General features: G+C 62.6%; 1 protein-coding gene across 1 annotated transcript in view; it reads right to left on the reverse strand.

Annotated features, from left to right (window-relative positions):
* Positions 1-14,856, reverse strand: part of ADGRB1 (adhesion G protein-coupled receptor B1) — an 80,996-nt gene extending 66,140 nt beyond the window's left edge. Inside the window, exons 1-6 of the mRNA XM_050801073.1 lie at positions 14,073-14,856; positions 3,645-3,806; positions 2,281-2,391; positions 1,709-1,873; positions 1,374-1,538; positions 590-754 (exon numbers count right to left, since the gene is read on the reverse strand). Of these exons, the coding sequence (XP_050657030.1) occupies positions 590-754; positions 1,374-1,538; positions 1,709-1,873; positions 2,281-2,391; positions 3,645-3,806; positions 14,073-14,856 (1,552 nt within the window). The remainder of the gene's footprint in view (positions 1-589; positions 755-1,373; positions 1,539-1,708; positions 1,874-2,280; positions 2,392-3,644; positions 3,807-14,072) is intronic.
* Positions 14,857-22,527: the final 7,671 nt, after the last annotated feature.

The following is a 22,527-nucleotide window of genomic DNA, read 5'->3' on the forward strand; positions in this document are numbered from 1 at the left end:
CACCCCAAGTCCCACTGTGCACCCCACTACTCCATGGTCACTCCACACTCCACTTCCCCCACAGACACCCCAAGTCCCACTGTACACCCCGCTACCTCATGGCCACCCCACACTCCACTTGCCCCACAGATACCCCAAGTCCCACTGTGCACCCCACTACCCCACGGCCACACTCTACTTCCCCCACAGACACCCCAAGTCCCACTGTGCACCCCACTACCCCACGGCCACACTCTACTTCCCCCACAGACACCCCAAGTCCCACTGTGCACCCCACTACCCCATGGCCACACTCTACTTCCCCCACAGACACCCCAAGTCCCACTGTGCACCCCACTCCTCTCCCAATGGCCACCCCATGCCCCACTCTCCTCATGGCCCCCCCCACCCCACAGTGCACCTCACTCACCCTGCAGCCACTCCACGCCCCGTTTCCCCCACGGCCACCGCAGACCCCACTGTGCACCCCACTCCCTCCTCAGTCACATACCAGGGCCCATGGTTACCCCCACCCGCCGTGGGGCTTGTCCCCTCCCTAGAGGTTCCTGCTTGTTAGGTGCCCCCAACCCCAGCCCGGCGCACCCCTGACCTGGGCACTGCTGCAGGAAGCAGTCTCGGGTCTCAACCCAGTGGCCCTGGCACTCGGCGCCCCCATAGGAAGGCCCGTTGCATTCACGCGTGCGCTGCTGTCGGCCCTGGGAGCAGCTGGCGGAGCAGGCGCTCCAGCTCGACCACTCGTTCCAGTTTCCATCCACTGCCCGGCCCGGGGGAGGAAGGGGACACGAAGTGGGCGTGAACACCCGGCACCCCAATGCCTGGCTTGGGATGTGGGTGTGAGCACCCTGGAGGCTACTGCTTCACACTCAGCCTAGGACATAGGTGAGAACACCCTGGGGGCCACTACCCACACCCAGCCTGTGACATGGGTGAGAACATCCAGGCTGGGACACGAGAGAGTAAACCCCGGGGGCCACCACCCCATACCCAGCCTGATATGGGTGTAAACACCTTGGGGCCCACCAGCCCACACCCAGACTGTGACATGGGTGTGAACACCCTGGGGGCCACCATCCACGCCCAGCCTGTGACATGGGTGAGAACACCCTGGGGGCCAGCAGCCCTCACCCAGCCTGGGACACAGGTGTGAACACCCTGGGGGCCACCACTCCACACACAACCTGGGACATGGGTGGGAAATGCCCCAAGGTCACACGTCAGCCTGCTTCCTGAACCCAGTCTGAGGTTCCAACCTCTGAGCACCCTGAGGTGGGTCTGGAGTGGGCAAAGCTGGGTTCCCAGGCCTGGCCAGTGGCCTACTGTGATCTCTCCTTTCTTCCCTTACTCCCTGCCCCCACGCCCTCCCTCTCACCTACCAGGGCACAGGGCGATGTTGCAAAACTTGGTTTGCTTCTCAGGGCCCTCACAGGGGTTGCCTCCAAACTGGGGGGGCCTGCAGGTGCGCGTGCGATCCCGAAAGCCACGGCCACAGGTGCTGGAGCAGAGGCTCCAGGGTGACCACTCGTCCCAGGCACCATGCACTGCAGAGGGACGGAAGGTGCTGCTGCCCTCTGCTGCCACGGTCCCTGAAGCCCTGGCCGCCCACTGCCCCAGCCCCCTGCTGCCCTGGCCTTCTGCTGCCCCAGCCCCCCACTGCCCCGGCTGCCCGCTGCCCCAGCCGCCCGCTGCCGAAGCCCAAGTTCCCACCCACCTGGGCACACGGCGGAGTTGTTGCACAGCCGCTGCTCGCGCAGGGGTCCGCTGCACTGCGTGCTGTAGGAGGAGGACACGCAGAAGCGCGTGCGGGTCTGCCAGCCCTCGCCGCAGGTGCTGGAGCACACGCTCCACGGGGACCACTCCTCGGCTGCTGGGTCACCTGCAGGCCCCACTACAGCGTCACAGGCCTGCCGCCCACGGGGCTGCAGTCAGACCGGGGCCGGATCCCGCAGCAGGAGGGCTGCCCTGCTGGGGAGCAGGCAGCAGGGCTGGGGCAGAGCCCCCGGCCCTTCGAACCAGGCTGATCTCAAGAACTGGTCATTTCCCCTACAAGGCTGGAAGCCCTGAGAGCAGGCCTGTGCCATCCCTGGGCCTCTGGGGTCTGGCCAGGGACAGGTCTCCTCACCTTACACCAGTTCCCCTAATGCCAATCAGTCAGGAGACAAGAGCCCAGCACCTGACGGGTTAGTCTAGTTGTTCAAGTTACTACCCATAACTAGTGGTGATTGTTAACTTACAGTATTTCCCAAAGCCCTAGTCCTGCCCACCCCCCTCCCGCCAGCTCACCGGTCTGGGGGGCTGGGAACCCAAACTGCTGCAGCTCGTCCCCCAGCTCCTCACGCCGCCGGGCATCTGTGGACCGCAGGGACTGGCTCCGGGAGCTGGTGCGCCCAGCGGCTGCAGGACGGGCTCAGGTCAGCACAGGAGCAGTGCTTTGCCCCTGTCCTCTCTCTCTGTGGCCACAGTGCTCTGAGCCCGCCAGCACTGGGCCACCTGGCTCCACTGGGCAGTTGGGAAGCCAGGGACCAGAGCGCCCAGCCTGGCACCAGCCCTCATCTGGTCAACAGGGGACCCTTCCTGTGGGTCCCGTCTCCCGTACCCTGCGCCCACTCCCTCACTGCCTTCATTGCCCACAGGCCAGCATTCACCTGCAGGACGGCAGCCCGCACTAAGTGGTGGCTGCTTTCCCCTGCCTGGCACCCCAACAGCGCCCCTGCCTCCGTCCCGCAGGCCAGCTGACGCCCCAGGCCCCTCCCCAGGCTCCTGAGAGGAGCTCCTCTCCCCAGGAAAGTTCACCAAGGAAAAAACAGCCCAAAGACAGTCTCATTACAACGTGATTTAACTTCATGGAAGCAGCTAAAAAATGCATGGGGTCATTAGAGAGCCTTATTAGAGAAATACATTCTGGAGGCAGCATCCGGCTGGGGCAGGAGGGCTGGCTTGGCCAGAGCTCCCACAGCCAGCCTTCCGCACACCCTCCAAAACCCCCAATCCACAAACGGGAAGAAAGCCCCATCTAGGCCGGGTGCGGCGGCTCATGCCTGTAATCCCAGCACTTTGGGATCACGAGGTCAGGAGATCGATACCATCTACTAAAAATACAAAAAATTAGCCGGGCGTGGTGGCAGGCGCCTGTAGTCCCAGCTACTCGGGAGGCTGAGGCAGGAGAATGGCGTGAACCCGGGAGGCGGAGTTCGCAGTGAGCCGAGATCTTACCACTGCACTCCAGCCTGGGTGACACAGCAAGACTCCCTCTCAAAAAAAAACACCAAAAAACAAAAAAAAGAAAGCCCCATCTAGTCCCACCCAGCCCCAAGCACCACAATCTTCGGGGCCCTCACCTCTGCTCCCCCGGCTAGGCCCCACTCCCACGGGCCAGCCCCGAGTTGAGGTCCTGCTTCTCAGAGCCCAGACTCACTCTATTCACTCTTCCTGCAGGCCCCGCCCAGCGCCTGCCAGGCCCAGGCCCCGCCCCTACCTGGTCCCGCCCTAAGCCCCTCCCTCCACCAGCCCTGTTGCTCTGGGCCCTACCCCTCCCTGCCCCCACCAGCCCCTTGTGCTCGAGGCCCCTCCTCTCCAGGGCCCCGCCCCTCCCACACAAGCCCCGCCTCTCCAGGGCTCTGGCTCCGCCCCGCCCCGCCCGCACTCACGGCCGCAGGCCTCGCGGTTGCACTGGCGACCCTCCTCCAGCACCCCCTCGCAGCCGCCGCCCTCCACTCCCGGCACGGGCAGGCAGGTGCGCGTCCGCGTCTGGAGGCCTCCCCCGCAGTCCCGCGTGCATTCGCCCCACAGGGACCACAGCTTCCAGCCGCCTGGGGGGAGACCAGAGGGCGGGGATCAGGGTAGGGCAGGGGCTCGTGGCCTGGACGGGGTAAATCATGGGGGTGCTAAGCCCGCCGAGGCTGGCCCGGGTCGGGAGGGGCCGCAGTGCCGGGGACGGCCTGGCCTGGGAGGACCTGGGGGTCCAGTGTCTACCCAGCTCCCAGGTCCACTCTGGAGAGCTCAGGTCACGCCTGAGCCGGAAGGGTCCCGGTGTGCCAACCGCCGCTGGACAGGTTTGCTGCCAGGATGATGAAGGGATGACGACCTTCGCCCACTCGAGGGCTGCCTCACAACTCAGCGTCCTGATGGTGAGCGGAGGGTGGAGGGGCCTGGCCGCCAAAGCTCTCCTTCCTGGCACGCCTGGAAGCCCCCAGGCTCCATCCAGTTTCTGGCCAGGCCCTGCTCATCAGAGCCTCAGTTTCCTCATGGGCTCAGCGGAGGGTCGCCATCCGCATCACCAGGGCTCCACATTTCACACCCCAGCTGTGACCTGCAGCCGCTTCCTCACCCCACGCAGGGATACCAGTGGTGACCAAGGCCTCACACCTGGTATCCAACCAGGGCCTCGAACCCAGGGCACAGCCTGACTGAGCCTGCCCTGGACCTGGCCAGCTGGCCACACGAGGGAGCCTGGGACAAATGCCTGCAGGCCCCTTCCCACCACACCCCTGCCCTGACCCCAGCCACTCTGTTCAGCTTCTCTGGTGGGTCTTCCTCCATCCCGGCCCTAACAGTGCCCACGGCCTTTATGGACCTGTGTTCCCCCAGCAAACCAGACCTCATGCCCCAGGAGTCTCTGCTCCCCGGGGGTCCTCGTGCTGCCAAGAACACTTTGGGCCACTTGGAGTGCCCGTGGTCCTGGAGCACTGGGTAGCCATGGAGGAGCACAAAGCAGGAGAGGGCCACTGCCATCTGTGGGCCAGAGAGGGGCAACGGCACCAGGGGGCCGGGAAGGGGCTGCCTCGTCCAGGCATCCCGCTTGGGCCTCCTGCCCAGCACTCTGGGCTAATGCACACCCAATGCAGCAGGGTCAGGGCGACTTGGAAAGGGCATTCAGCCCTTGCCAAGTGCCTGCTCCTGGCCAAGGTGGCGAGGAGACAGCTGGCGGCCACCACGAGGGGACCCACCATGAAGTTGGGGCCACTGCCCCATGCTGCCACTGGGGAGCACTGGGGATCTGGCCTCTCGATCCCAGGCACAGCAGGGGAGGCCCCGGGGCAGCAATCAGGCCAAACACAGGCCACCCTGACCCACCAGAAGGGCCCCAGGGCCTCTCAGAGCCTCAGGGAAGGGGCCCTGCCTCCCTCAGTGGGAGTGTGGACTGAAGGAGACCCCAGGGGAGCTCCAACCGCCAGGTTCCCCCAGTGGCTCCACCACCCACTGGCCTCACTCCCATCATTTACAACATGAGGATAGTGGCTGACCTCCCAGGACTGAGCAGTGGGAAGGCAAACAGCAAAAATGCATGTGGGGAGGATGGTGTGTGGGCATTGTCATTTGGGTCAGAGTTGATTCCTGGGGCCCCACTTTGATTTTCAGCAAACTCAGTGTCCAACCAGAGCGCCCCCCACCCTGCCCCACTTCCCCACACCTATGCCAGGACTGGCCAGCAGGGGGTGCCAGGGGCACGGGGATGAGACGCAAGAGAGGGACTTGACCTGCCACAGCTGTGTGAGGAGTGGGTGCCTCATTCTCCCTGCTGGGGACCATCGGGTGGGGGGAATCTTCCAGGCCCCCACACCTGCTGCAGAACCCTCTCCCTTCCCTCACAGAGCCACACTCCCATAGGTCCCAGAGAGGAGAGCACCTGGCTGCTTCCTCCACAACGTGCTTGGCCCATGCCATGCCAGGGGAGGTAGGGGACCCAGCACAGCCTCCAGGGCACAAGGGCAGGACAGGGTGGCATGTGCCCACAGCACAGGAACAGGTGACAGGCCCTTTGTGGCTGCCCTGTCACATGCCCTAACTCAGGACAAGGAGAGGAACCTGGACTTGAACTGGTGGTCAGATTCCAAACGCCCCCCCCCCCATCCCCCAGACTACGGCCTCCTGCCAGGACTGACCGGGGCCCAGGCGCTCCAGGCCTCAGTGGTCTCCCCTGCTGAAGGCATCTCACCCCCCGATTATGAGGCAAAGGCACAGACGGGGTCCTGAGAGGCGGGCCTGGCAATGGGTCAGGGTGGTACGTACTGCAGCACCCCCCTCGCCATCCCAGCCCAACCCCCACGCGGAAGCCTGAGTGACGTGGAAACTGGCAGTGGGTGGGAGAGAGAGGGTGTCCAAGCCAGGCTCATCGGAGGATGCCACTCGGTTCCCATGGCAACTGCTGCAGCGCGCAGCCTTTCAGGATAGACCCAGGTTAGGCCTCAGCTGCCAAAACACCCACTCATTTCAGGGCTGGTTACCTTGGTGACCCAGGTGGTAAGGATGTGGTAGGGGGAGAAGGGGCGGGGGCACATCAGGAGAGGCTGTGCAGGGGGGACACTGGCCCAGAGGATGGATCACCCTGCCCCCACAAACCAAGCCCTGACCCTGGTCACATACTGAGCCCTGACTTTGGACCTGTGCTGAGCCCTGATCCAGGTCACAAGCTGACCCTGGATGCATACTGAGTCTGGATTCTAGTCACACTGATTCCTGACCCTGGTCACATACTGAGCCTTGATCCTCATCACAGACTGACCTCTGGTCCTGGACACAGAATTCCTGATCCTGTCACATTCTGAGCCCTGATCCCAGTCACAGACTGATCCTTCATCTTGGTCACACTCCTGCCACTAATAAACACTGAGAAAACGGTAGCTGCTATTTTTATTCTTGGTTTGTTTTTTATGTGTGTCCCCTCACATAGCTGACACTCAATAAGTGTTTGCCCAGTGAATGCATCAAAGCCAGGATGGAGCCCCTGGGGTCTGTAGTGCAGGGCGCAGAGGTGTTCAAGCCACCCTTTGCTGGGTGGCCACAGTGTGTCTGAGCTGGGTGGGCAGTGAGGGGCAGCAGAGAAGCAGCAAGCAGGCTGGGGGGTGGGCTGCCCCTCCAGGCCCGGAAAGAAGCCGCCTTTCTTCCCCCACTCAATGCCAGCTCTGTCTGGAAGCCTCATTTCCATCTCATTAAGGGGATGAATAGAGCCAATTAACGGCCCTAGGCAGCCTGGCCACCCAGGGGAGAGGGTGCTTGGTGAGAGGCCTCCTGGTGTCCTTCCCACCCTGGCGCCCTAGACTGGAGGCTGTGAGCTCCCCACAGCCCGCACCCTGAGTTGGCTGGGATGGGGGTGCAGGGGGGCGCAGGGGGTGTCCCTCCCTCCAGCTGGGCCTCCCCAGCTTCCGGCCTCTCCTCTGGAGGGGAGCTGTGCACTTCTGTCTGTAGCCAGCAGAGGTCTCCCGAGTCCAGCAGGTCAGGCAGCACCGGGGCTGGAGGGTCAGTTCCGCCATTCCCGCCCTGCTCTGCCACCAGGTCCCGGGCACCACAGTGTGTCCCAGGGATGACCCCACCCCCAGCCCAGGCTCTGAGTTAGGGTCTGTCCTGTGGCACCCAGACTCCTCCTCTGAGACCTGGACCAGGGCCCTCTGCACGGACGTGGAAAGGAGGGCCCCAGAGGGCGGATGGGGCTCCCTGTGGCCTGACTTAGCCCACCTGCTGCCAGCAGCTCCTACAGGCGGGGCCCAAGTGGCCGGCCCTCATTCCTCCCGCCACAGAGGCGGGCACCAGTGGATCTCAGGATGGGACTGAGAAGCCGAGCCCACCATCCGGCAGGCCACTTCCCAGGTGAGCCAAGAAGAGTGATGAACCTTGTAGGGCAGTGGGGTTCCCCTAAACCTGTCACGGCTCCATCTCCTGAAAGCCTCACATAGGCCTGCAAGCAGGTAGTGTCCTGTCTCCAACTCTCAGGAGGGAAACTGAGGCTCCCTGAGCTGGCCGAGTCTTGTTGCTTCCTTTTCTTTTTTTTTTTTTTTGAGACGGAGTCTCGCTCTGTCGCCCAGGCTGGAGTGCAGTGGCCGGATCTCAGCTCACTGCAAGCTCCGCCTCCCGGGTTCACGCCATTCTCCTGCCTCAGCCTCCCGAGTAGCTGGGACTACAGGCGCCCACCACCTCGCCCGGCTATTTTTTTGTATTTTTTTAGTAGAGACGGGGTTTCACCGTGTTAGCCAGGATGGTCTCTATCTCCTGACCTCGTGATCCACCCGTCTCGGCCTCCCAAAGTGCTGGGATTACAGGCTTGAGCCACCGCGCCCGGCCTGTTGCTTCCTTTTCTTGATCAGGCAGGTGCTCCCTGGCCTGAGAATGGTGCCCTGTTTACAAGCCTGAAAGCTCAGGGCCCATCCCGGAGACCTTGGACAAGTCTCTGCGCACCTCCCAGGCCCCGACCCCGGCTGTCTGCTGCCAGCTGCACATCCTTTCTCCCCATCTTTCTGGGAAGTGGAACCCAAACACAGGGCCCTGACTCAGCCTCTCTTGCAGCCGGGCGGGCGTGGGGTGCGTTCTGGTTCTGAGCGGAGGAGGTGAAGGGCTGAGGGCATGGTGGGCCCATGCATATCATTCCCAGCGGGCCCCATCCTGCCATCCCCATCTGAAATGGGTGTTGTCTGTGATGGGGACTGAAGCCTTCTTGTTTTCTAGATTTTTCTAAATTGGCCCTTGTGCAAAAAGAGTGGCTCCCCTGTCCAAGCCAGAAACCCCTGACAGTGGAGGCCTTGGCACCTTCCCAAGTCCCTCAGTGCTCCCTGTCACCGTGAGACTACCTGGAGTCCCAAACTCCACTCCAGTCCTGACTCCCCTCCAAATTCCAGTCCAGCCTTTGCCGCTCCCTCTGCCCCTGCACAGCCCAGAGAGGCCTCCAGATGCCTCTTCCCAGGACTTCCCGGGCTCCCGCGGTTGGGGCTGAGCCTGACTCTGTCTCCAACAGCCTCAGGAGTGAGCGAGGTGTCACTGGACAGGTGGGCCTGGGCTGAGCCTGACTCACCCTGGAGGCAAGGCAGGGACGGGGAGGTCACCCTAGCTCCGTGGCCGGTCACAGCCCCTTGGCCAGCAGCACAGCCTCCCACTCCCCTGCGGGATCCAGGAGCCCAACAGAAGTGTGGGTTCACACTCCACACCCAGTTCCAGCCCAGCCTCCATACCCACTCCCTGTGGGTACACGGAGGACACACACGAGGACACACACCACACACAGGATGCAGGGACACACACCACACAGGGACACACCACACAGGGACACACACAGGGACACACACACCACACAGGGACACATAGGGACACACACACAGGGACACACACACACACACACAAGGGCACGCAGGGACACACACACTTGCTCCCAGGCCCCAGGACGCTGCTTTTTCATTATCTTCCATGTCGCTTCTGCAATAAAATTCTTTAATTAAAACATGAATATTTAAAACAACTCTTGAGAGAAACGGCCCCATCTCACCCAAGGCGGAAAAATGCAAAGGGAGGCAGTGGCGAGATGAGGGCCAGAGAGAGCCGGCAGGAGGGGCCTGGCAGCCTGGGGGGCCGTGGAGCGTGGGGCAGCGCAAGGTGGAGGGGAACAGTTGCTTGGCCTGAGGAGTGTTTGCAGAGACTGACGCATGACGTGGCCATGTGGCATTTGGACAGGCCGTGTTGGGGGCAGGGCTGAAAATGGGCCACGGGCTGGCCTGGGCTGCCTGCTTGCTCCTGCACTTGCCTGTGCGTTGCCTGCTAGGGACAGCGACGGATGGACAAGCCCGTTCCAGTGTCCCCGGGGCCCACAGCCAGGGCACAAAGCTCTCTGGGCACAGGTCTCAGCTGGCAGGATCTGGGGTCGACCCTGCCTCCACTCAGCTATGTGTCTGCTGAATGGTCACCTGCCTCTCTGGTCCTCATGACACCCCATCCCCCACACGCACACGCACACACGGACACATACGCACTCACATACACTCACACATGCACTCACACATTCACACTCGTACACATGTGCACGCACACACACATTCACACACGTACATGCACGCACTCACATTCACACACATGCACACATGCACGCACACGCACTCACACAGTCACACACATGCACACACACATTCACACACAGGCACACACATGCACACACACGCACAGCTCTGAGCAGAGCTCACTGCAGAAGCCCTAGTGTTACCACGCGGTGGCAGCATCAAGTAGCTCTGCCATCAGTCTACCACTCACAAGCCGTGTGGCCCTGGCCGCTGCCTTAACATGTCTGTGTCTGGTTTTCTCCAACAGGGACTGACTGAGTGCCTGCTGCTCCCAGGTACTGTTCTACACTCTGGGGGCACATCAGGAAACCGGCAATGCCTGCTTTGTGTTGCTTACATCCTGGCCTGGACAATCAGAAGTGGACACAACAAATAAGGGAAATTATGCAGTATGTTGAGAGGTGACACATGCATGCAGAGACAGAGGCAGGATAAAGGGCCAGAGAGTGGGGCCAGAGCTGCTGCCATTTTAAACAGGACGTTCAGGGTAGCCTGCACTGAAAGGTCACATCTGCCTGAGGACTGGAAGGCGGGAGCCCCGCGGGTCTCTGGGAAAGACTGTTTCTGGCAGAGGGAGCAGCCACGTGGAGGCCCTGAGGCAGAGGGTGCCTCCACGGGAGCTTATCTCAAGGGGTGTTCAAATGCGGGTGCCTCCGGCACAAAGTAAACACTCAATAAATGACTATTACTACTGAGATCACTTTTGCTCCTGTGGTCCTGGAAGCATCAGGGCCTTCTGGGCACAGGGCATGGGCACTAGGGTCTGAACAGTCTCTGGGCCCGGGTGACCACATTCCACTCCCTGCTGCACAAGATGACAAGCTCCCTGCTTCATGTTGCCAGCAGCCGAGTCAATGTACCCTCCAGCCATCTTTCCATAAGGCCAATGGCCCTTGCCCCACAGCCTTTACCTGTGTTCTGTCAAAATTGCTGCACAGAGCCCAGCCTCGATAATACACATTCACACCATGCATGCATGTGGCGCACACAAGCACGTGTGTAATGTATGCACACATGCACACACACACTTGCACCCACACTTACATGGGTGCACACACACTACATAGATGCATGAGCACATATGCACACACACGTATGCCATGCATGCAAACATGGGCACATGCCACACTTGCACACATACATGCGTGAACACACATGCACACACAACATACTTGCATGAATACATGCGTGAACACACATCCTCCCACCTCCTTCTGAGCACCACTTCCAAACATTCCCTTTCTCAGAATCTCCCTGCACACCCCGAGCTGCTCGAATATCCCTGCCTCCCGTCTGTCTCTGCTCCCTGAGCCCTCTAGAGTCCCCCTGCCTAAGAATACAAGAGGATATTGATATTTCATCGTCAACATCACTTCTGCTCGGAAACACTTCACCCCTGTTCTCATTCCTCAGGGCAATCTAGGAAACAAGATATTTTTACTCTTTCTGTTTTAAAGATGAGGGGCCTGAGGGGATGAGAGAGCTGATGGAATTGGCCCAGGGACACAGCAAGCCGGGTCAGGCTGGGATTTGAACCCAGGCCCTGGGGCTTTGCATATGTGGCTCAGAAGCTATTTTCAAGTATCCATTGCCCCTCCCTCGCCCTGTCCTGGTGCTCCAGGTGTCAGAGTTGCCTGTTCACGTGACACTGCCAGCTGGCTGCCTCACGGGCAGCTCACACTCAAGTCCCATTCTGACCTCCAGATCTTTTTCTCCCTGCCACCCCAGCCCCACTTCCTCAACTCAGCCGACATCCTCCTTTCTGGTGGGACACCTGGGAGGAGCTCCATGCCCATGCCCACATCCTTTCATCAGTAAGTCGATCATCAGCTGCACCCCCAAGGACCTCCTCTTCCCTCCCAATGCTGCTGCTATGTCCTGACCAGGCCAGTGGCAGTCCCCTCCCGAATGCCTGCACCGGCTGCCAGCCTGTCTCAGGCTTCCCCTTGGGGCTGGCGTCTGTTCTGCACTCACAGCCCAACCATCTGGCTCTTCTGCCCAAAGCCCTGCTAAGGCCCTTGGGTTCCCAAGATAACGTGGGATCTCCCACGGGAGGCCCGACCACCTTACACCCCAGGGTGCCTGCACTCAGTAGGTGCCCAGTGAGGAGTGAAGCTCGGTGCTCCCTCCGACACCCACGTCACACGGTGCCCCAGCCTCTCCATGCATCACATGCATCTGTCCCGCCAGCTCTTTCCAACAAGATCCACGATGCTCCGAGCACTATTAGGAATGGCAGAGCTGCTGCCCCCTGAAGCTGCTAACAACCAGCTCTCAGTAGTGGGTGTAATCTTGGGCCGGGCCCTTGAGACCCAGCAATCAGAGGGAAATACCCTGCCAAGGAGTCGGTATTCTGCCAAGGAAGGAACCAAGGCTCCGAGGGGTTAAGTGACCAGGAGTGGCAGAGCAAGATGCACGGCCAGGTGTGCCTGTGACCGCTGGGCCAAGTCCTCCTGCAGCCTCCCACCTCCCAAACCATCCACCGCCCCATCTCTGCTCCCTGAAAGAGCCCTCCATACTCTGCTTTGTTCTCTCCCCAGTCCCTCTCAGGTGCTCATCCCTGCCATACCGTGGAAGCCGCCCTCGCCAAGGCCACAGTGACCTCCACTCTGCCCGGTGGGGGCTTGGTCCTCAGCCCCTCCCACCCAGCCACTGGCGGCACCTGACACAGCTGATGTGCCCACCTGTCCCGACACGGGATGACCACTTGGCTTCCTGGCCCCCCACTGCCCAGGGGCACTGCCTCCCTCCTCCTCGGGCCACTGGAGGGGTGGGCCGAGCCTCATTCCTGTCCCTCCTTCCCCTGGCCCCTCTCTAGCCCCACTCACAGCCTCAGAGAGGCTTCTCATCTGGGATCCATGGCCCCACGTCATGGGTAGAACCATGCTCCAGCATAACTGGCTTCCTTTGTAGCCCTGTGTAGCCTGTTTTGTGCCTTTAAACACAAAATTCTGAGGAGGAGTCCACAGGCCTCACTGGCCCCAGAGAAGTCAAGGCCCCTGGATACCCCTAAGAGTTCCACTGCCCCAAGATGGCCCTCCAGCCTTGAGTACACAGCCTGGCCTCACCCCCAAACACTCGATGTACGCAGTCAGCCCCCGCCTGGCATTGCAAACTCAAACCCCTCCAATCCCCCAATCCTCCCAGATGCTCTGACCAAAACCCTGGGCTTCCTTTTCTTTCTTGCACGTCACCCGTCAGCAAGGGGTCTCCATGCCTTAGGTGTGCACAGGACCCATCTCCTGCACTGAGGCCCACTGGGCCCCCACAAGGCTCTACCCCGAGGACCCTGCTCCTTTGCAGGTTCCTACCTCATTAGCAGGAAAAGTCAGTGTCCCAGAGGCTGGCAGCCCCACAGGACTGGCCCCTGCCCCTCTGTGCTCTCTGGGCACAAAGCCACCCAGGCCTCTGCACTTGCCGTTCTCTCTTCCTGGCATGAGGTTCCCCCACCTGTCCCGAGCTTTGAACAAGGTCCCTGGTCCTCACAGCCTCCCTGACCTCCAGGTACAACAGCAACCCTGCCGTGCCGGGCTGGCCCTGCCTGGTTCTTGTGCAAGGTTCTCATCGCTGCCTGATGCCTGGCTGCTCGTGTCTTCTTGCTTAGGGCTTTCCTTCCTCCCTTATGCAGCTTCCTGAGAACAGGGATCTCGAGGGTTTTCACTGCTGCAGCCCCGGCCCCAGCACCTAGAGCGCATGGCAGATGTGATTCATCCACCCAGACCATACTCAACCCAAAACCTCATCTCCTGACCACATCTCCACAGAGCCCACCTGCCCACCTTTCCACGCAGCCGGAGTCCCCAGGAGCATCATCCAGCCCCACAGGCTCCTGCCGCCCCCAGCCCCCTGCGGCCTCTGACTCATTAAAGTTGTCCTGCCGGAGAGAAAGGGTGGGCCCTCTCCTAGCCAGGAGGATGGCCCTTTCCCATCCTGGAGGAAATTAGGCCTTCAACGCTCAACAAGCACCCCCCGAGTGCCCGGGCTGGCCCTGCACACTTGCAGTGACCTTCACTCTTACTCTGTGCACAGGTGGATGGAGCAGGCGCCTGGGAGGGTGCCAGGGTGCATACTCCCCAGACAGCGGTGCTAACCAGGGCAGCCCTGCGGAAGAAGACCCTCACCCACCTCCCCTGCCCACCCACCTCCGCCTGTCCGCCCACCTCCTCTGTCCGCCCATTTCCTCCATCTACCCGCCTCCCCTGTCTGCTCACCTCCCCCTATCTGCCCATCTCCCGTCTGAAGGTTTCCCCGCCAGACCCTCACCTGTGGCGCTGTGCCCGCCCCGGTCCTGGGTCAGGCTGGTGAGGCAGTTTTCAGGGCCACCAGCCACCGCATCTCTCAAGCAGACATCCCCGCGGGGGGTCAGGGGGCCCGCGGCAGGGCCGCCCGCCTCGCCGCCCAGGCAGGCACAGGGGGTCTGCATGATCCCGCAGGGGTGCGAGCTGCGGCTACCGGCCAGACACGCGTCCAGCCAGCGGCACAGCATCTGACAGGCGGCACGGCTGGGGTTGCGGTTCCCCACCACCAGGTACTCCACGGAGAAGTCGTCGCTGGGGCCCGGCGGCCCAACCCGCGGCCCGAGTTCGTCGTCCTGGGGCGGCTGCTGGCGCCGCATCTGCAGGAACTGCTTGCTGGCCTGCAGGAAGGCCAGGGGTGCGGAGGGGTCGCAGAGCCGCAGCACCTCGTCGAAGCTCTCCACGCCCAGGTAGGTGCGCGTGGACTCGAGGAAGGAGTCGAACTGGTAGGTGCGGACGCGGCCGGGGCCGCTGCAGGGCACGGGCGCCTTGGCCACTTTCATGTACAGAGTGTAGCGCCGCGGATCCGGGTTGCGCAGCGTCCAGGAACAGCGCGAGGCGTTGGCCGGGAACACAGCGGCCGCTGAGAAGTAGCCGAAGAACTTTCCCTGCACCAGCGTGGCGCACGGCTCGGGCCCCGGCCCTGCGTCTGCTCCGGCGGCAGCCCGCGCGCGGCGCCCCAGCAGCAGCAGCAGCAGCAGCAGCGGGGCGAGGATCCAGACGGGGCCCGGGGCGGCGGCCTGGCCCCTCATCCTAGCTCGCGGGGCCGCCGGGGTTCCGCGGGCTGGGCAGGCAGGCACGGACCAGGCCTTGACATGCCAGGGTCCGGCGGCGGGCAGGGCCGGCCCGGCGGGGGCAGGGAGGCGGGGCAAGGGTGGGATGGGAGAGGGCCCCGCTTCAGGTGACAGAGAGGGCAGCAACGGCTTCTAAAGTCCAGGGCCCTGGTGCCAGCCTGTGGCCACCAGCAGCATCTGGAAGAGAAAGAGCAGAGGGTCAGAGTGAGCCCCTGGGGAGTCGTGGGCTCTGGGAGGAGGGGGCTGTCTCAGAGGAGGCAGCTCAGCCACCTCCCAAAGAGGGCAGGAGGACTTTGGGCCACAGACACAGGCCCTGGCACCCTCCCAGGCACCTGCTCCATCCACCTGTCTGTCTGCCACCCACCAGCGTGACCACCTGCAGGGGCAGTGGCCCAGCTTGGGGAACAAAGTACCTCCGCCTCTACCCAAGCCTGAGCAGGGAGGGGCTGGCACTCCACCTGGGGCTTTTGGCGGTACCCTTTTGCCCAGGCAGCCTGGCGTGGCTCCCGGGGGCCCTGGCCTGCCTGCCTGCCCGCTCCCCTCACTCTGCGTGGCTGCCCCTCTGTGAGTGAAGGGTGCAGCTCTCTCAGGCTCTCTCTCTCCTACTGACCTTGGTCCCTCCTCTCTAACCTTCCTTCTTCCCGGGAAGATTCTGCAAACCCCGTGGGAAGGGAAGTGGGCCCGGAGCACAGGAGAAAGGTTACTCGGGCCATTCCCCAGCCTCCAGTTTGGCCCCCGAGCCCCTTCTAAAGGCTTGGGGAGCAGGAAGGGGGTGTAGAGCCTCAACAACAGTGACTGGATCTTTGGGGTGAGAGGGGTTCAGATTTGGTGCCCCCAGGACTGCCCTCTGCAGCCTCCAGCGTCCTGTACCCAGCTGGTGCTCCTGCCAGGAAGCTCTCTTTTGGCCCTCCCACGTGGCCCTTCATGCCCTAAAGCTACAGGCACAGGGCCTGTAGCTAGGAGAGGGGGATGGAGCCACCAGGAGCCACCTCACCTTCGCCCTTGCTCTGCAAGGCTAGCATTACTTCCCATCATTCATGATGGGAAAACTGAGACACAGAGAGAATGCATAATTGACCCCGTCACAGTGAGTGGGTGGGAGAACCTGTACATGAGCCTCAGGCTGACCCCAAATTTGTGCCACCAGGAGACACCTCCCAGCTCCAGGAGAGGGCCCAGGTTGAGTGACTGCCCACTCACACTGGCACAGGTGAGCAGAGGCGCAGCGAAGGCCCTGGATTGGGGGCTGCCCTGGGCCCAGCGGGCATCCACCTCGCTGTGGACCCTGGCAAGCTCCTTCTGCCTACAGACCTCAGTCTCCTCACCACCTCCAAGGCCTCTGGCCAGGCCGTCCATCCCACCCAGCAGCCAAGCCAGTGCGGGAGGGAGGGGAGCTGCAGCCAGTCTCCCTCCCCGAGGCCACCCGGCCTCCTGGTGGGGATGCCTCCGCTCTGCTGACCACGCAAATGCTGGTTGCCCGCCCACGGGACTTGCTGCTTCCTGCTGCCCAGGCCCAGCTGGCCGGCAACACAAGGTCAGTCACTGCTCTGCAGTCCCCTCCTGGCGTCCTTCCTGCATAGCCTTGTAGGCAGAGCAGGGAGCTGGGCCCAGGCAGCCTCGAGGCCTGGTCCCGGCCTGAGCAGAGGCTCTGAGCCCATGGGAGCCAGGAGGCCGGAGGCTGGACTCAGGCTGTGCCCGGGACTGCAGAGTGGCCCCGGACAAGTCTCACCACAGAGCCTCAGTTTCCTCATCTGTAAAGTGGGATGGGTGCCCCACTGCTCTCAGCAAGAGATTAAGAGCTGGGTAGGGGAATTTTAGCCAGGGGGGTGCAGGAAGTGCTCCCAGCGGGGGAAGGAAGCTGGCTGGGGCTTCTGGATCCGGGGACAGACATGGCCCAACCTGCCCTCCATGGTCTTGTTCCTGGCAAACATTCCGGGCTCCCAAGAGAAAAGCTTTTTTTAAAGGGGCAAACCTACAACACAATCTTCCCATCCTGGCGCCTTTGTGGCAGACCTGGGAAGGCGCTGCCATGTCCCCTGCCTCCTGGAAGCCCTCCTCCAGTCCTGCCCCCAGACACACTTGGCTGGGTGGGCTTGGACAAGGCATGGAAGAGCCGGGCTGTCCTGGGCGCCCCCCACCATCCCATGGAGAGACAGTGGCTGTGGGCAGGTCCCACCTGCCTGTGTGAGTCCCACCCAGCCTCACTTCGAGTTACAGTCCCAGGTAAGCCCAGTCCTGGGTGAGTATCCGTAGAGCCTGGCAGAGCACCAGTCCCAACTGGTGCTGACCCAGCATGACCTTGACCCCTCCACAGGCCAGCCAGCCTCACTGCCCCACATGCCCCTCCAAGTGCCAAGGAGGCCCCAGGCAATCCTGTTAGCCCTGACCCTGAGTTGGTGTCACCCCCAGATGCACCACCTTCCCCCAGAGGAACCCGCACAGCTCAAGATGCCGGGGCCCACCTCTCCCCTCCTCATCCCAGGCCCTGGCAGCTCCACCCCACAGCCTTTCTAGGGTGGGGCAGGTTCCTGGGGCCTGCGGTGCCAGGAGCGGGCACAGGAGCTGGGGTGTACAAGGACCAGCCGCTGTGGCCTTTGGCCGGGCATGGAGTCTTTAGTGCCTCGGTCATCCCATCTGGAAACTGGTACAACCTGGCAGCCTGGAAGGGGGGCATAGCCTTATAAGCCCAGCTGGCCACGATGCGGCTGGTGTCCGCAACGCCATGTGGACTGTGCAGGCCAGGGAGGGGTGTCCCAGGACAGGCTCCAGCTAGGTGAGAAAACACAGAAGAATCCATCCCAGGTTCACAGGGATTCAGGGTGTGTGCCAGGCACTCTGTCGCTGAGGCAGCCTGTTACAGATCCAGTTTGCAGATGGGCACAGAGGGGCCATGCCTTCGTGGAGGCTCACAGCCGGTATTGGGCACCTGAGCCTGGAATTCAGCTTGGGCCTGTGGGTCACCACCCATGCTCTCTGCACAGCATGGCCCAGCATGGCCCCAGAGCAGGTGGACCAGGGCCTACCCCTGCCACTTTCCCCGGGCCCTTGAGAGCTGAGCCGAGTGGAGGCCTCCTGGCATACCCTAGGGCCTTGGCATCACTGGTCACCCCTCATTGTCACCAGCTCACTCCACTCCTTGAGCCCTCTTGCGGATGTGAGTCTCACCCTGTAGGCAAGAGGTGGCAGAGGGGATGAGAAGCAGCCGGTGCCCCTATCAGAACTGCCCCTTAGAAGGCCCACCCTGGCAGTGCTGGGGTCACCCTGGAGGTGATGACCCGAGGGAGGGGTGTGAGGGCCAGGAGTGGCCATGGGGAAGGAGAGTGCTCAGGAGGTGGAAGGAGGAGGCCCCAGCACCAGCCAGGCATGGAAACTGTGCATGGCCCACTTCTGGCCTGGAGAGGGAGGAGGCAGGAGGTACCTGCAGGGAGGAGGGGCTAAGGGTCTGGCAGGGCAACACCCAGTGCCCCGGCAGGGACCTGGGACCTCAGCGGACTGTCTCAGGGTCAGGAGATGACCCAGAAGTGCCCATCCCTGGGATTCTTAAACCTTGAAGCCCTGGGGTTCCACAGGAGGGACCACAAGGGCCATCAGCAAGTCGAGGGGGGGTGTGGGGAAGGAGGGCTCAGGTTACTTCCTGGCTCCCCAGCGTCCCCTAAAACATCTCTGACTGAGCTGCTCCCCGCGCAGGCCTTGGGAGAAGCCCTATTGGCCAGAAGGCCGGCCCAGCTGACATGAATTTGAGACCCACAGAACCGGCCTGACCCTGCCTTTTCTGGTTGGGCCACTGGGCAACGCTGGGCAGGAGCTCAGGCCATTGTCTTGGCTGATAGCCCCTGAGCCTGCCAGTGGGCACGGCCCCCCCCCAACCTGCCACACTCACCCTCTGCCCTGCCCCCAGCAGACCCACCCATCCCTGAGCCAGCCGAGGTCTCCTGCACCCCACCTGCCCACAACCTTCCAATGGGACCACTCCAAGACAGGCCCAGGCGGGCAGAGAGCTGGCCAAGGCCGGGGTAACCAGGGACCACCTCCTCAGGCTCCCGTCCTCCCATGCCAGGCCCGAGCCAGGCTCTGCAGCCCAGCTCACATGGCTGCAGTGTCGGCTGACAGTCTAGCTGAGACGGGGTGGGGCATGCAGGGGAGGCTACTGATCCTTCCTGGCACCCAGGGTGGCATCCCAGAGGGGTCAGCACCTGAGTGGGGCCCTGAGGATGAGTGGGTCCCTCTGCCTGCTGGGGGCAGGAGTGGGCCTGTGTAGTGCCCAGGCCAGGAGGAAGGTTAATTCGGACAGGGTCACAGGAGACTTCCAGTGTGCAAGTGGAGGAGGGGCTGGTGGCCCCTGCTGAGATGTGGACGGGGAGAAGCAGATGTGTGTGTGTCAACGTGTATGTGCACAAGTGCATGTGCATGTGTGCACACATATGTGCCTGTGTGTGCCCAAGTGCATATGTGTGTGCACATGTGTGCCTGTGAGTGTGCATATGTGAGCGTGAACACACACATGTGGCACATTTATACAAGGCCACGTGGCAGTGGGACAGCCTGGGCTTAGTGCTGTACTTGCTGGGATGCCGGGCCAGAGATGGGGCTGGGAGAGGAGGGTGTGCCCCACAGGGTATGTTTAGCGAGAACCACAGTCACAGCCTTGGAGAAAGGGGTCCAGGTCTGAGGCCAACAATGGCTCCACCCTGGGGCAGCTGCTGTGGTATCTGCACAGCCGCACCTCCGGCCTCGGCTCCCCTGGGCTGGCTCACCCTCCTCCCCTCGGCCACACAAGCTCCCAGGTCCCCTCGGTTGGGAGGATGCCCCGGGGCCCCGGTGGTTGGCCCTGGCCCCTCAAAATCCAAGCTCTGTGCTTCTCCAGCAGGTGCCTTGATTTCCCCAGCAGGCCTTTCCAGCCTCATCCTCCAAAGGCCTGCTCTACGCAGCAGTCAGGGACCCTGAAGGTTGAGGCCTGGCTGACCCCTGAGCCCACCCCACGCCAGGCCTCCACTATGAAGACAGAAAGCTCCGGGCATCCAGGCCACAGGTGACAGGGTGGGAGAGGCTCATGGGCTGCCCTCATTGCTGGGGGACCAGTGTGGGGGCTGGCCACTTCTGTCTCTAAGTGTTACAATTTAGTGGCAAAACCGTCATCAACTGTCTTGCAGAGAAGTGAGCAATTGTCTTTGTCCCCAAACCACAGGCCACTTCTCTGGTCATTGGTTTCCATATCTCGGCCTGGGTAACAGCAGTTCCCGCTACCCACTGCCCCTCAGCTTCCCAAGGACAGTGACCAATTACCAGCAAAGCCCTCACAGGTTCCTGCCTTTCTCGTCACCTTCTCCAGGGTCAAACTGCCCTTGTTGTCAGGAAGTTCTTTCTGCTGTTTAGCCCCCATCTCTTCTGCTGCAGAGGAGGCTGGCCAGCTTCTGCGAGGTGGCCTAAGGGCAGGGCGGGGAGTGCTGCTGGTCTCTGGGCAGAGGTGACAGGGAGAGGGCCTGGGCTGGCAGACAGGGGACCCAGAGAGGTGGGACAGCAGGAGCCAGCCACGCTGGGCCAGGGAGCAGCATTGGGAGCCATGGTGAGGGGAAGAGGGCACCAGCGTTCACTACGCACTGACTGCAGGCCAGCAACGGGCCTGAGATTATACACGAACCCCTCCTTCAATATCACGGCTTCTGCATGAGGTGGGCAAGGCAGTGACCCCCATCACAGACACCCTCAGACGAGAGGCACCGCAGCCGCCTCCCGCTGCCATCCTGTGCCTGTGCAAACTGCAGACACACACCCCACCCTGCCACCAGGCCTGGGTTCCAATCACACCCTGCACCTCGGTTTCTCCACCATCCCACCCGGGGCGGTGGATGCTGTCCAAGGCCCTTCTCTCGGGCACTGGGGCTCCTCCATGAGGCTCAGCATCCCGAGCCCACTCTGGGTCCAGTCCACACCGGACAGACCCGACCCTGGGCCCAGGCCTCCTGCATCCCCTCCCCGCCCACCCCAGGCCACCAATGGCATCCCCAGACGCCAGCCACAAAAGGCACTCTGTTGTCCTGCCGGCCGTCTGAACAGTGCCCGCCTGTGTGTCCTGAGAAAAGGCTGCACGGGGGGAGGGGTGGGGTGGGCACCCTCGGCACCGACTGCCCAGGGGGCTGGGAGGCAGACGGCTGGCCTTCCTCGTTCAGGGTGCCTACGGCTCCCATTCAAGCGGCCTGGTCACCGGAAGCAGAGGCAGCACCGTCCCCCGCCTGTGAGGTCCTGGCAGGGGCCCTGACACGGGCCCAGGACAACTTATTTGTGTGTCTCAGGGGTTCAGAGCCATGAGAAGTGGGCCAGAGAGTCAGGGACTAGACAAGCCAAGGAGGGGGTGCCGAGATAGCCTCCCCGCCACAGGGTGACCCCCAGAAGCCACCTGCCCTACCCCAGCTTGTGCCAACTACACCCCCACTGGCCAACCTGCAGGGTAGCTAGGCCTGCCCATAGGGAGCCCAGGTCACGTGCCACCCGTAGCAGAGGCAGGCCGGGGTGGGCAGGGCTGCCAGCAGGGTCGGACTCCCGAGGGTGGGCCCCCAAGGGCGTGGGAGTCCACCATGATCACAGGGCCTGCCAGGCCCAGCCCCACCCAGCTGCCTGGGCACAGGGGTGCCCAAAGAATCTGGCCAGAGCCGCTGGCGGGGAGAGAAAGGCCCTTCCTACAGAGACCACTGCTGGAGCTGAGGCAGAAGGGGCCCTGTGCTGTGCCAAGCTCTGCTCTGGCTGGCCCCATGCTCTGCCCTGGCACACAGACCTTCATCCGACCCCCCACCCACAGAGGGCAAGGTGATCGCAGCCTGCAGTTCCCCAGACATGGATACAGGCCCAGAGGGACCAACCGGCCCCCAGTGACTCCAGGGGAAGATAGGAGCTGTGTTATCCCTCATCCCACCCAACTGTCCCAGACCACCTTGGCCCAGCGTCAGACACCAGCTTTCCAATGGCCCTCAGGCTCCGGGCCTCGCTGCACCTCCCCTAGTCTAGGGCTCATCACCCCAAGCCACCTGCGGGCCCTAAAGATGCTCCCTGTGCTGAAGCTCCTGGGCCTCTGTCCCCACCCTGCTGCACTGAGGTCCCAGGCACACTCCGGGGCCGGTCCGAGGCCAGAGTGAGGAGGGCTACCTTGCCTAGGAGCTGCCCTTTAGGGCAGGGCTGCCCGGCCAGGCGGTGAGCCGCTAGCAGCAGTATGGGGGCCCGAGGAGGAGGCTGCACTCAGCCTGGACTCCACAGTGGCTGGTCTCCTGGCTTGAGGACCCCTGAGAGGAGGCTGTACCCCGGGAGCAGGCCCCAACCCAGGCCTCCACCCCACCGCGGCGGGCAGGCAGTTACGTGGCAATGGGGAGGAACAGCTGCAGCCAGGGTCCAGCATCTGGGAGGAGCGAGACCGAGGGAGAGAGCAGGTGTGTCCAGCAGGTGAGCAGCCTTGGCGCAAGGCGGGGTGGAGGATGCACGTGTGGCTGTGTGCGCTGCCCGTGTGTGTGCGTGCGTGTGTGCATGGGGCGCTGAGTCCAAGTGAAAGCTGTGCAGGTGTGAGTGGTGTGTGTGTGAGCGAGTGTGGGGAACAGAATTCGTGTTCCAGCTGAGCTACACACGTGAGTGTGCACGTGTGTGTGC

Source organism: Macaca thibetana, chromosome 8 (genome assembly GCF_024542745.1).
Source record: "Macaca thibetana thibetana isolate TM-01 chromosome 8, ASM2454274v1, whole genome shotgun sequence".
Classification (NCBI taxonomy): domain Eukaryota; kingdom Metazoa; phylum Chordata; class Mammalia; order Primates; family Cercopithecidae; genus Macaca; species Macaca thibetana.